Source organism: Melanostigma gelatinosum (assembly GCF_949748355.1).
Source record: "Melanostigma gelatinosum genome assembly, chromosome: 11".
NCBI lineage: Eukaryota > Metazoa > Chordata > Actinopteri > Perciformes > Zoarcidae > Melanostigma > Melanostigma gelatinosum.
This window is the reverse complement of record NC_136644.1, coordinates 19,969,037-19,983,514: the sequence shown is the minus strand read 5'-3', so window position 1 is coordinate 19,983,514 and position 14,478 is coordinate 19,969,037. Positions and strand designations below refer to the sequence as shown.

The 14,478-nt window shown below is 42.1% G+C and overlaps 2 protein-coding genes across 3 annotated transcripts in view; one reads left to right on the top strand and one right to left on the bottom strand.

Moving 5' to 3' along the window:
- The window catches only part of nr3c2 (nuclear receptor subfamily 3, group C, member 2), a 59,675-nt gene extending 55,096 nt beyond the window's left edge, over window positions 1-4,579 (top strand). Inside the window, exons 7-8 of the mRNA XM_079277998.1 lie at window positions 3,281-3,438; window positions 4,205-4,579. Coding sequence (XP_079134124.1) covers window positions 3,281-3,438; window positions 4,205-4,360 — 314 coding nt within the window. The 3' untranslated portion in view covers window positions 4,361-4,579. The remainder of the gene's footprint in view (window positions 1-3,280; window positions 3,439-4,204) is intronic.
- Window positions 4,580-11,196: 6,617 nt separating this feature from the next.
- The window catches only part of arhgap10 (Rho GTPase activating protein 10), a 46,140-nt gene continuing 42,858 nt past the window's right edge, over window positions 11,197-14,478 (bottom strand). For both annotated transcript variants that reach the window (XM_079278915.1, XM_079278916.1), the window contains one exon: window positions 11,197-12,725. In XM_079278915.1, the coding sequence (XP_079135041.1) occupies window positions 12,637-12,725 (89 nt within the window). In that variant the 3' untranslated portion in view covers window positions 11,197-12,636. The remainder of the gene's footprint in view (window positions 12,726-14,478) is intronic.

The following is a 14,478-nucleotide window of genomic DNA, read 5'->3' as shown; positions in this document are numbered from 1 at the left end:
CCTAGATTCTGGACTCAACCATGTTACACTTAACGTCATCCTCTCATCACAAGTTCTTCAATTTTACTTTTTGGCTAATGAACTTACTTTATAATCCAAAGTGAGTTATAATGAGTGCAACCATAGAAAAAGCTTATAGTTCTATTGGCATTACAAGCAATTAAAAGGTCAAAACTGCTCAGACAACATAGCAGACATGTCGGTGGCTTTGAACTGATCATGTTTGATTGATCACACAAATTGAATCTTATTTATTCAAACATTCTGAAAGAAAAACTAAAAATGTTACGGTTATCAAATGAGCTTTACTATAAACCATTTTTATGAAATAGATCACACTTTAAGTCTGGAAGTCTTTCAGTTCATAAACCCTAACCATAAATAAAGGGTATTATTTGGGTGATTTGGTGAGTATATTGATCAGTAAAAAATTCAATAAAGTACTTACAGTTGTATAGATTCTATCAGTATAAAGTTAAACATGCAATGTATCCCTGACTGCTGGTATAAGGTTGGTCTGGCTTCATAGTACAGAGGTGGAGTGAACGCAGACACAAACTCAGTGTTGTTGAGTCATGTGGAAGCGAGGGAGCTCCAGCTGGACTTCAGCTATTGGATGTCGGGAGAGACGAGGAACAGAGAGAGTACAGAGAAGATGGGAAAGCAAGAGGGAAAAGGGAGATTTAAAGAGTGAAATCAGACAAATGTTGACAGGGGGAGAGCTTGTGTTGGTGAGAAAGAGACAGGTGCACAGCTATAGGGAGAAAGAAACCGAATACAAAGGGGTAGGGGAGTTGGCAGAGCTGGTCCTTCTGTTGCCATGGCCTCCCTCTCCTCTTCTCGCTGGTCCTCTGGAGATTTTCCAGAGAGTCCTGCTGTACTTAATAAAGGCCAGTCAAGCACCAGGCAATTCTCCAAGACCTGCTATTTTCCTTCCCTTCCTTCAAACCCAGGGCTGATTCAGTCCAACTATAGCGGTAAAATACCAGGGATTGGATGAAAAATAATCATTCAGCGCTTTTAATGTGCAGCAGAGAGAGAGAGAGAGAGAGAGAGAGAGAGAGAGAGAGAGAGAGAGAGAGAGAGAGAGAGAGAGAGAGAGAGAGAGAGAGAGAGAGAGAGAGAGAGAGAGAGAGAGAGAGAGAGAGAGAGAGAGAGAGAGAGAGAGGTTATTCCTCATTCCTCTCTGGCCTTGGCTAAGGTTTCATTGAGCCTGTGGTGTCTCATGACCCCATTTGGTACAGGAGCAGTGCGGGTCAAGTGTACAGTATGTTAACTGAGGTAATGGCTGCGTCTTGCGTGACACGTTTTACAGCGAGTCACGCAACAGACGGATTGTTTTTGAAACACTATAATCATCGGTCATTACTCTCTTGGGTTATTCTTCCTGTTAGTTGCTGTAGTCATGCTCAGGGCTAATTGTATAATCACCAGTGTGGAATCTAACCCGAGAGCCACCCTGTCAGCTCGGTATGCACCAGCAACCCAGAGCAGGAAGCTGAATGGCATTGCTAATGGCACCGCCGAACTGCACGAGGTACGTTTGCCTCTTTATGTTACGTGCGTTAGTAAAAGAGCTTTCCTGGGCTTTTGGTACAGCTGTATAAAATATGGCCGGCTCGAAACAGCTCTCTCTACCTGCAGCAGCGAACATCCATTTGACACCAACAGCGGTGGTGTCAATGGCCTATTTGGCGGCCGGTCATGGCAACGTACCTTAACGGCAGGTCAGTTTCGAATCAGGGCGCATGTGGGTCAGTTGGGAGGAGAACAAAAGGTCCAAATGCGGCCCTGGGTTTTAGCACATTCTCATCATGTCGGCGGTGATATGAAGCACAGAAATCGCAGCCTTTGCACCGGGAGTCCAATCTGTTTTCATACCTGCTTTCCTCAGCCTCGTGGAAGGCATGCTTGGAGGCGATTGTGCATCAAAGTAGGGCTGGGCATATGGCTAAACTGTTCTATCCCGATATAGCCAATATTATATGTTGATAATGTTGTATGAATGGATTTTATTTATAGAGCGCTTTTCACAGACATAACATCACAAAGTGCTTAACAGAGCAGACATTTAAAAGCATAAAAAACACAATGTGACCCTAGGGTCAATAAATTATATAAAAACACTGATTTCAAGCATTGCAAAATACGACCCAACACACCCAGAGGTATGGCTGCTTTGGTAGGAATACTATTGAAAAATCTCTTGACGGCTGACAAAGTCATGTTGTGGGTCATCTCTGTATAAATCTATCATCATATCTATCGTCTTGGCTGAAGGACAAGCGAGGGCGTTCCCTCAGACTGATCTGAGGTGTGATCTTTGAGAGGCGAGGTGTCTTTTTAATCTGGTAGCCGGCAGCGGAATGCCATTGAGCAGCTTTTGGCAGACGTCCATATCTGTGACTTTGTTCTCCTGCACAGGGAGGGAGAGAGGAAGCTATTGCAGACATTTCGATGCATTCTCACAGTGCAGTTACCGTATCTCATGATTCTTCACGTTTGTCTAAATCTCTCCCATTACTTTTTTTTTTAACTTTAAATGCATCGTCCAAACCATTATGATGTGGATGAAGGGTGGAGTAATTTAGGGAGCTCTGGTCATTGATTAAACGTCTTGATGAATGAGGTTTTGTGGACACAATGATGAAGCTCTTTAACACACATAAGAAGCGCCGTTTCCCTGTTCTTACCGTCACCGAGATAACTTTGAATCAATGCCTTCCAGTATATCAGTTGTCTTCCATGAATCAGTAGCTACACATGAACTAATTAGCTCTTCAAATGGTGAAAGTGGTTTTAATGAGTCGCTAAATAGGCTTAGGTTGTCAACACGGGGAAAAAAAGAAGGCGACCGTGTGGGAATCCGCCCGTAATTTACTGATCACCTCTAAATGACCCTTTCCACGGTTACACGTGTCAACGTTAAGGGAACCTGCCGGTGGTTGTGCATGGCTTGGTCCATTAACTGCAGATGGTGTTGATGGTAATGGGTCTTTTCTAAAGTGCACCATACATTTTTGGACGTATGCCCCTTGTGTCATCTCTTGGCTCGTGTATATACGTGTTTATGTATTTGTCTGCACTTGTTTTGTACTCACTTTTCTACACAATAAAAAGAACAGGAAAAAAAAGCAATGATATTAAAGTGATAACTTCCTCGGTATAAACAATCACCCACGCTACAACCCAACGAAAGGTTCATTGCGACGTAACCATACAAGTCTCGTATCAGTTATCAAATCCAGTTGATGACAGAAGGTTTTGTTTTGTCGTCCAGTTCCCAAAGACGGTCTGAAGAACCAGGCGGCGTTCGAGGAGATGAGGGTGAATTACATTAAGGAGCTCCGGCGTTCGGTGGGGAAAGCAACCAACAACTCTGGCCAAACCTGGCAGCGCTTCTTCCAGCTCACCAAGCTACTGGACGCCATGCATGATGTAAGTGCCCTTGCCCTGTCTGCCTCCCATGCCAATGGCCTACAGTACAGCACAGGCTTCCCTTGGCAGCCTCTCGGTATGCCGTCACACACAGAGCGAGGTGTCCAGTGGCACTATTTTGAATAACATGACAGCATAGTGGAATTAGGAGAGTGTAGCGGTTCACTGGTGATGTGGCTTTGAATAAAGATTATTGCATCCCAATCGCTTCCTGAGGGGGAGGATATTTTGGAAGAGGTAGTGACCAGCCCCGTACTGGTGAATGGAACAGAAGGGGATCAATGCAAACTCGCAGTGGTCACTGTAGCAAATGTGCTAAATCACTGCTCTTCTTTTTTTTTTCTTTTTTTTTTATGGCTGGGTCAGCTGGTATTTGGTATAACGACCGTGTAGGAAAAGCCCCAAGAAGTGGGAGTCAGCAAGTGGGAGGTCACAGAGATAAATGACAGGAATTCAATGACCCAAATGAGTGAATGGGGTTAGTGCTGGAAGGATGACCCTTCTTTAAACGAGGGTTATCCAGATAAAAAAAAAAGTGGTGCCCCCAAGTGGTGAGCTAGGAAGAATTGTAAAGGGGTCAGTCCCCCGACAGAATGTAAACACACTCGTATGAATATAAAGTTGTCGACTTAAATTCTCACATTTTTAGAAAATGTTTACATATGTATAATACTATTCCATAAAAATAGGAAAATCTTTTTTGTCAGCCATAAAAAGCTCCATCTCAAGCATGTTTCTCATCTAATTGTCTGTCTGTGTTGTCCAGCTGGTGGGGAACCTGTTGGACTTCTGTTTCTACACCTTTCGTGAGTCCCAGGCCCTGAAGGTGGAGTTCCCCGACATGTTGGTGGAGATCATCAGTGACCAGATACCAAAGGTGGAGTCAGGCCTCACTCACACAATCTACTTCCACAAGAAGTGACTCCCTTATTAACAGTCGGGTGAGAAGCAGCATTAAGAACTGGAAGAAATGGGGGGGAAAAAGGTTCAAAAAGAGAAAGTGTGCGAGAGAAGAGGCCAGACCGGTTGGCCCGCACCCGGTCGCCCAGTATGCCGGCGTCCTTCGTCTCGGATGGGAAAGTGAAGCGACGTGGTGACAGAAGTTAAACGTGGGAGAACTGATTTGGCCCTGCGGTCGCCACGAGCAGGTCAGAGCTGTGAATAGTACGTGGAGCCGAGCTCGACACGCCGAGAAGGACTTGAGACAAATGTGACAAAGCATCCCGAAGTACCCACCCCGTGTTCCTTTGTCGTCGTCCCCCCCCCCTGCCCCAAAGACAGTATTTTCTATGGAGTTAAAGCCATACATTTCTTAGGATGCGCTATACATTCACTGCGTGCGCGCACACACACACACACACACACACACACACACACACACACACACACCTACACACACACACACACACACACAGAGAGGGAAATTGATACACATGCTGTCAACATGCCGTCACACAAAACCCACAGACGCACTCCACATGCACTAAAATCAGAATCCCGTACAACTCTAGAGAGAACATTTTTGCAAATATTACATGTGGCTTATGCAGTCTTTCACAAATAATAGCACTACAAAAAAAAAAAAGAAGCCGATACTTAGATTTCGCTTTTGCAGTGTAGCAGCATACTGCAAGACAACAGGGCAATTATGAGGGGACAGACAATTGCAGACGGCGAAAGGCCGATTTGAATTTTATCCAAGGGCTATACAAGCGTCATCATAAGCTGAGTAATTATATTCAATCTAACAAGTCCAAGTTTCAATCGGTCTCATAACAGCCATCATTAACATTCACATACTGAGTTGTTTTTTAAAAAATTTAAAATATGTAGTAAAACAATCAAAACTAATATGCAAAAGTCCAAAGCTAAAGCTGTTTTGAAATTTAAAAAAAAAAGTCTCTTGTATAAAGGAAGGTTGCACGTGAAGCTCCCATGTCATAAAGCCATTGTGGCGTAGAATTAAGACAACATTGAACGGTTTTACCTTTGTGCAGAAGTGGTCAGCAGTGCTGCAGGATGGGAAACATTGCGCATTTACGGAAACGATTGCCGTGGAGTCCGCTGGTAATGGATTTGACTGAGGTGCGTCCATAGTAATTGTGTTTTGTGTTATCTCCAGAGCAGCTGTCCAAATGTCTGTTTTTACTCACAATGAAGCAAAACCAGCCCTTTGTGAACCGACACTTATCTACTCTTCCCAGAAATAATAAGAAGCATTTTATAAAAGTGTGTTGCAAAGGTTTAGTTTTTGACAAGCCAGTCATTTTACATTAAGGTGCTTCGTTTCTACAAAGCCAGGCTAAGCATAACATGTACAGTAACGCGTCGACAGTCCACACGATACACTGTGCGGACACGCGCGGTTTAAAACTCACATACTCTGTAAAGTTGATATAATCTAAAACGGAGCATTACTCTGCAGTGCTTACAGCAAACAGCTAATGTATCAAAAACCAGGCAAATGTGTACAGGTATTAACATCTTCTCTAACACATTCTATTCAGCGGTTGTACAGAAAATGTTTTTGAGGTACGTCGTGATGAATGCTCGATGAAGAACTGTTGGTATGATCACCTTTTCCTAATTTCGTAGAATTCCTCACTCTTCTCTTTGGGCCAAGCTACTGCTACTTTGGGTTTTAGGCCCAGTCATCTGGACCATTAACTTGTCTCACACCCCACTGGCTTCTGGGTGGTTGTGGAAGGAACACTACTATAATGCTACTGAAAAGCGATAGAGCTGCTGGGGGAAGAAAAACAGTGTGGGCGTGTGATTATTTGTCTTTTTACTTTTTTTTTTGGTGCCCTGCGAGTGTGTATTGCCATTTGCATATGGAGTGAGAATGGCTGAAGTTTGTCTGTGTTTTTTTTTTCTTCTGGCAAGCATGTGTGCATAGTTGATCTGCTCTTTCAGTGTGGGTATTATGCATTCATGTTATAGGATTAGCCATATCCTATTTCTACATTTCAATTTGCACAGAGGAGATACAATGTGAAATGAGGCATTAGTGCAGCCAGCAGGAATTGTCTGTTTCGATAAGCAACTGAGATGATGCGGGGGAAAAGACTTTTCTGCATGGTCACCCAGCCTAAAGTTAGACAACATGACATCATTAGCACAGCCGGGTGCTTGTTGTAATGTATTCGTGGCCTCGGCTCTCGCGACGATGACGCCGTGCTACGCTGCGACGTCTCTTCTGTGGCGGCCATTGTGTGGAGATTGGTGGGCAAAAAGATGGCGGTGGGCATGATCGCAACTGTTGTTTGGGACTGTACGGGAGTTATTCGGGGAATTATTAAATTTTGGCTCAAGGGAGGGTAGTTAATATTTGTTGGGAGAGCAGGGGGAGGGTGTTTCTATCATCCCATAATTATGTGTTTCATTCATCCCGAGTTGAAAATATTGTGGTTCTCATGGTGATTTTTGTTATCAGATGACTCATTCACTGGCTTTTATGAGTCCAACTGTTTAACAGTTATTTATTTAAAAATAGAGACAGGCTGTATTTTCACTATTTTATTATGTTTTGCCAAATTTGGATTCACATGAGACAGAAACACAAGATCGAGTCCGTTCAGTCCCTCGTCAGAAAGGCCTCATTTTACAGCCTGTACTTGTTGTGCATTATTGTGTTCAAGTTGTGAAGGACCCGTAAGCTATTCTCTCACCGTCTTTCTTTTATTTTGCCCCTTTTTTTTGTCCTTTTTGAATAATAAAAAAAAAAAAGGTTCATAGGATGAATGGGAAAGTATTTTTGAGAGAATTATATTTTGCTGGAAAACAATATTTAAGTACTTTGTCTAAAAATGATATCCTTTTTGTAAAATGAAATGTTAATGCATGCTTTTTGATGAGATGTTTACATTGTATTTAAAAAAGGGAAACTTGTGCCTTTTTATCTCACCTGATTTACAATTTTACAGCATATATTGTAAATAATACAGCAAGTCCTTATGTTGAGTATAGTATAAAACATTTTTAACCATCTTGTCGGAATATTGGAAAAATGTGTTTCCCAATCGCCATGCTCTGTGTGTTGGATCACAGAGAATAATTTACAGTTGAGAAATGAATGTATCATACATTGTGAGCGACTTATGGAACTTACTACCTGAATGTTAGAGAGAGAGAGTACATGTATTATCTTCTTATTAAGTCAAGTTATTTGATTTTGCATCTTTCTTTTTAAAACTTTTTGCATCTTTGTTTAAAGTGGCTCAAACAAAAGACAATAACAATCAAAAAGTATTTCTTATTTTGTAACGAGATGTATGAAGTGATGGGTCCTTGAGTTGTTGCTGTTGAAATGATTTCCTAACCCGTGGCGGTATTGTTCATGAGCACCACAAATAAAATCAAAGAAATCACAGACTATTGAAACTGGAATACGTGAAGGAAAGTTCTTGACTGATGAGTTGTAAAGTAGAAACTTAATGCACACACAAAACAAGGCAAAATTATGGATTCGGAGGCTGTAGACCTGATGTTTTGCCAATTCAAATTTGACCAGTTATTAACTGCAATTATATTGCCCTTACTGCCAAAACAAGTTCATATCAGAACAGAAAAAAATGTCTCAAAGAATGGTAATGTCCAAAAGTACACACATCATTCTCTCAAGCCACTGTATGACCCTTCTGCACTCCAGAACTATTTGGCTTTGACTGTTAGCTCTTTCATTTTCTTTCAAGGAAACGTTCAACATTTTGGGAAATACACTTTTTCACTTTCTTGCTGAGAATCAGATGAGAAGATTGATACTACGCTCATGTCTGTATGGTAAGAAGCAATACAGCCAATATACTTTTAGCTTAGCTTAGCATACAGACTGGAGGCAGGGGGACAATCCACTGACCAGCCCCCCCCTAAAACTCAATGATTAACAAGCATCTTTGTTTAACTCGAAGAAAAAGTGTGAAAATCACAAGTTGTAGTTTTATGGCGGTTTATGTGCTAAGACTGTCCCCCATCAAACCACAACTTGTAGTTTTTACTCCTGTTGCCTTTGTACAGATCCAGGCTATAGCTGTATCCCCGTTTTCAGTCTCTATGCTAAGCTAAGCTAACTGTCACCTGGCTGCAGCTTCATATTTACTGTACGGATCTGAGAGCGGTATCAATATTCTGATTGAATCCTCAGCAAGAAGTGCATTTCCCAAGATGTCAAACTATTCATTCAATGACTCATCGATTCATTCATGAACTGTAATTGGTCATTCATCACTGGCCATTACAAAATAAAAACGGTCACACTTATCAAGACAGCAACATGATTTTTCTCCTAAAAAAAAAAAATTAACTCCTTTCAGGCATGAATGACTCAGAATGTGTTCAACTGCTGTTACACGCTCTGTATGTGAAGTCACGTCACGGCCATTTTCTGTTCACGGTAATGAATCGGGTGTAGAGAGACTAAGCCATATCTCCGCAGCCATGGCAGTGTATTTCTTATTAATATATAAATATATATACAAATGTTTTCTTTTTTTCCCAATTCCAAAAATGACTTTTTACTCCGATGCTTTGTACAATATTTCTCAGCAACTATCCAGCAAACGAACAGTAGACATCCTTCACCATAAACCAATAAAACCAGTTACTACTGTATATCTTGATGCAGATATTGCCATACTTGTGTTTGCAAAACTATTGCAAGATTCTAATAAAACTGTTAAATTGATCATTTGATGCGGTGTAATTTGTCTGTGTGTGTGTGTGTGTGATGGAAATTGCATCATGAGACAGAAGCTCGGGAAATGTGGCCTAAAAAAAGCGCTGTTTGTTCTGGTTGAATTCAGAACAGCTGCATTTTGGCAGCTGGGGAGGATGAGCCAAAAAAAACCCCACAGAGTTAGCATGGAAAAACAGAGATGATGTGAAGCAGCAGCAGCAGGTACAGCAGTCACAGGGAGAGGAGATGAAGAGAACAAAGAGGAACGGAAAGAGAGTCAAAACGACAGCGATAAGGAGCGCGGGAATGAGGCTTTTACAGTAAAACGGTGCCTGTGGAGAAAAATCACCATTAACCTTGTTAAAGGCTGATCTGAAAACACGCCTGCTTTACCAGACTGTAGAGCAGACAGTATTACTTTCTCTCTCTCTGAATCCACAGCCTTCTCCAAATCTCCCCCAGATTTCCAATTGCTTTCACTTGTAGTCGTGCCAGATAAACGGAATCTATTGGATCAGGCTGATTTCACGGCTGCACCCGCGCACATGGCGGCTTCTGTGGCCCACTCTCTGAGCTGAGGCTTTTTTTTTTTTTTTCCCTCTTCTCCACACTCATATTTATGTTGGAAATTCACTTTCCTCCAAATTCCCACTCAGTGTTCAGCCCCAATAACACACCGAGTCTGAAGAAACCAGATGAAGACACAGCAATGGATTAAGTTAGCGTTACTTCCACACGGAATCACTGAATTGTGTCATTCGATCGTCGTTGACGGTAGAGTGCTGTGGGCTCTGATCCAAACTGAGTCATGGCGTTGGACTGTGTTTTGAGGGCTGAAGGACACTGCGTCATGGGAGCCAGAGAACAGATGGCGCACAGCCAGAACTCTGGGAAAAGAGAAATGTAAACAGCCATCTGGATTTTTACTCAAACAACTACATCTCGTCTAATTTGACACGCCGACACAGACACATATCCAGGCTGATAGACGCTGATGCATAATGCATGCGCACATCACCACAGGTAACACAACCGCAGTCTCAAGTGATCGTCGGACAGGCTGACCCAAACCAGATTAACACCCCCACATTTAGGATGAAAGATAAATGCACCTGGATTAACTGAGTTCTCAAACAATTTACAATGAGAGCGCCGGAAAACAAGTGGAGTACCAACTAAGGAAGTCAAGGAGACACCGACAGGGAAGGTGGAAGGAAGATAGAGGATCATGGCTCGCTCTCTGACAGACAGTCCAAAGCAGAGTGGATGTCTGTCTGATTCAGCAGTATTCTGGCAGAGGGAAGAAGATGATGATGACGAAGGGCCCCAGGGGTGGCTGGTGGTGGTGATAGTTTTGCCCATCTCGTTAGCTCTGCCTCATTTCATTATGTAATCCTGCCGTCTGTTTCAGGGTGCTGGTGGACACAAACCACAGCTCCAACCGTTGGTATTTGTGGACGAAGCATGTGTTCATACTTTAAATCGTGCAGCAGCACACTGATGATTATTGAGGGCCATTTGGTGTGTTGATTAATGACAGATGTAGCCTAAGCATTAACATGCGTAAGGCTGGGATGTAAATGGACAGGGAGGTGGATCAGGGTGGTTTTTTTTGCTCCTTTAAAGACGATCATCTATTTTTAATCCCCTTTTGGAAGTAGGTTTGCTATCGGCTTTGGTCAGATGGACAGGAGGGCTAACGTTACCCTACCCGGCTCAATGGACTGGCTGCAGAGTGACTCCTCATTCTACCAGTCACTTTATTCTTAGACTCTGTGGGAAACTGTGGGCCGTCTCACTGACACAATAGATGAGTCATCACAAAATTAGACACAGTGCTAGATTTCACATTGGTAAATTTTCCCCCCCACATATAAATTTGACAATTATGACGAGTCTCAGTCAACAAAAGGTGTCCATAAAAGTGGCTACAGTGCGTTCCTTCATTTTCTTACTCCTGTACATAAGATCAGTGCCTGAGATGAGACTGTTTTGATTGTTCGATACAATATTTGATAGGACTTCAATCTTTGAAATGTTAAATTATCATTCATCACATTTATTTAATACATAATACAGTGAAGAACAAGAAGAAAAGATCTTTATTTGTTGAACATTGATCAAGAGGATACCCAAAGGTATAAAAGTGAAGGAAGTCGAGGCCCTTTGACAGTCATACATCTGCTGAACCAAAAGCTCTCAGAAAAACTAAAGCGTCCCGTTGAACAGCTGAGGGATGAATTGTAATGGGACACGCATACATGCTAAAACCAATCCACATTACAACCGGCCCATCACTTAACGGAGACTTGTAAAACATACTTGGTATTCATAACTCTTTCAATATTTAGGCTATATACACTGAACGGATGTACAACTTTGAAATACTGCATTCTGTGGTCCTGTTGATATAATAAAACTTTGATTTCTCATCACTTACTCTCCCGACGTTGAAGGTAAAATCATGCTACGCTAAAATTCCAGCTTTGTGGGAGTGTCTTATTTCTCTGCTCAAGAGGAAACTGAGCGACGTTGAAAATAAGCTTTGAAGACAAAAACAGAATCATTTGACACGAAGAACCCCCCCCCCTTGGTTTCAAATTCACCTCTGCTCGCTCCGTCTGACGCTAGTGTTTAACTCAAGCGGCTCATCAGTCGTCAGGGAGGAGTTTCATCGTGTTTCTGTGAAGGAGTGCACCAAGAACAAAACAGTACAGAAGTGTATTTAAAATTCTAAAAGTCATGCAATCAGCGTGCCAATTAAATAAAATAAAATTACAACAGCGATGTGCCTCATTTTGAATGTCCAAATATTCCTTAAATGACAAGTCAAATCAAAACATTTTAAAAAGTGAAAGCAGTAACACCACAATTCATTTACAGACATACCCGTACATACAGTTACACTGGGTGTTCCGACGGCTACGGCACGGTGAGCAAAAGTATCTCGAATCTTTCAAAAGCTGAAAACAAAAAACTGTGCATCATTGTCAAGAGGGTGGAAAAGCTGCTGGACTCTGTGCGTCTTAACAAAAACTGATTACAGTGACTTGGGTGCTGACATTCTTCCTTACGGGTTTCTGAGGATCGCTGTTGGACTTGGGAGCTCATGGATACCATGTATAACTGAGGCAGAGAGAGACGCTCCTTGTTCTGCCGCTGCTACAAAGTTACCCGGATGTTCAGAGGCGACGGCATTCTTTGCCCACAGCAGAATATTGGAAGTGCAAAACCCATTTTTGTAATTACAACGCTGAAATCCATGTGGACACTCAAAGTCAATTCAAACAAAGAAAAAATAAAAAACATGCATCACACAAACGTCTACTCGCCAGCTAACAATGCATGTACTCGTGTGTCAAGAATGGTCCACCAGTGATAACATGACGTCACCTGCTTGGGAGAATTCAGGGATTTGGATAAACAAGGCTCTATGGTGAATGTCAGAGTTGAGGCACATGCATCTCTTGCATATTTGTCCCGGAGGAAGGTGATAACGTGTCCATAAATATTCCCATTTGGGGCTACAGCATCTCCACATAGTTTTCAGGGATGAGGCCCCTCTTTCCCTCCAGCTCGCCCTCCAGCCAGCCCGGCTCTCTCGACTGGGACACTGCGGGAGAGGACACAGCGTCACCAGGGGGGGGGGAGGACAACAGCACAGGGAGGGTAAAGGGTGGGGGACACACACAGGACAAAGGGCCCTCCCGTGAGTATACAGCATGTGTCAGAGCGAACAGAGCACCGGTCTGAAGCGGAGATACAGTAATTATGTGCTGACACTAAACTCCACCGTGTCTACTGTATATTTCAAGTTCAGGTTTCCGCGTCCTACTTTTCTTAAACAAATGTCCCCCTGAGCTTAACCTCAGGAAGCAAAACAGAGCTGTTCATTATGAGAGACGTGTCAGAGAAGCCTTCACAAAATACTCCCAGGATTCTTCATTTGCCTCCAAAGTGAGCCAATTTAAGATTTTGAGTGCACTTGCAAGTCAGCAATTGCATAGATACATTGTCAGTGAGACCGTCTAAGGCCAAATCAAGACGTGAACTTATTCATTACTTTTTTTGTTTGTCATAACACGTCTCAGCCGGCCTCGGGACACAAAGAAATGTGTTTACCGACTCTAGTGCTCTTCTGTGTCCATGGAACACAAAATGAACAAGGAACTTAAAAGCCCAAACTATCCTGTAGGTGTGATCAAAAGCAGGATTTGAACCGGCTTTGAATCCCAAAATTGACTGACAGGTCCTCTATACGAAGGCTCCGACTCGTTCTGCATTATTAATGCTTTCCAAAGCTGTTAGAAGAGTTTTAACCCTCCACCCCTACCCTCAGTACAATAACAAACTGCTATGCAATCATTCTTACTGCAATGTTTTAGGATATTTATCATCAGATGTATTTTCATTCGTCAATGAATAATGAAGCCTATCCCAAGAGGGAAGGATGAACTTGATCTCATTGTACTATTTCTAATAAGCAACTAAAAACATTAGAACTGGTGTTTTATCTTTACGTGTGTATTGTACACATTCACACTGAAGAAACTCTACGTTTGGTCGGTGTATGACTGAGTATATCACGTGTACATTTTATGACACAATATAAAGTGAACTTAACTAAACTCACAGAAAGAAAAGTAAGTACAGACTGCCCCTTTAAGAAAGTAAAAGTTGTCCTTTCAGTTTTAAGGGTCAGGAAGCATCGACATATGTTGATTTGTTTCTTTTGACAAAGTGTATGTACAGGGGCTTGCTCAAATATTCAGACCTCTTGACCTTTTTGCACATTAGTTATGCACACAGCTCAGACAAAAAAATGAAATAACAAATGCATTTAGAAATAACTGAATAGCGCGGCAAAATATGCAAAATGTCAAGGGGTCCTCAAGATACTGCAGACGTTAAGTGAAGAACAGCCGCACCGTGTAACATTTATGCAACATGTCGGTCGCTTCATTGGAAGCCTAAGTGTTGACGGACAGACAGAACACAATAAAACGACTTCAACTCCCCAAACTCTGCAGCAACTGGATATTTAAGCGGAGATCCAAATGAAACGAACATCATTCAGTGATTCAAAACAGTTACGCACAAAGTTGCATTTCAGAGTAAGAGAATGGCCTTTAGAACCTCATCTAATTCAGTTATTTAAAATATGATGCTTCATTCATTTTGTTTATTATTCTTCAGATAACACAAGTTCAAATTCATGATTTGGAAATCCACTCAAATAAATTGTTGCCATTGTAGGAGTTTATCCCGACATGAACTCTTTCAACCAACGATGAAACATTGATGGCTTTCATGTGCAGGCATCAAAACAGGAAATAGTGTACGTACAGGTGATAGAAATGTGATTA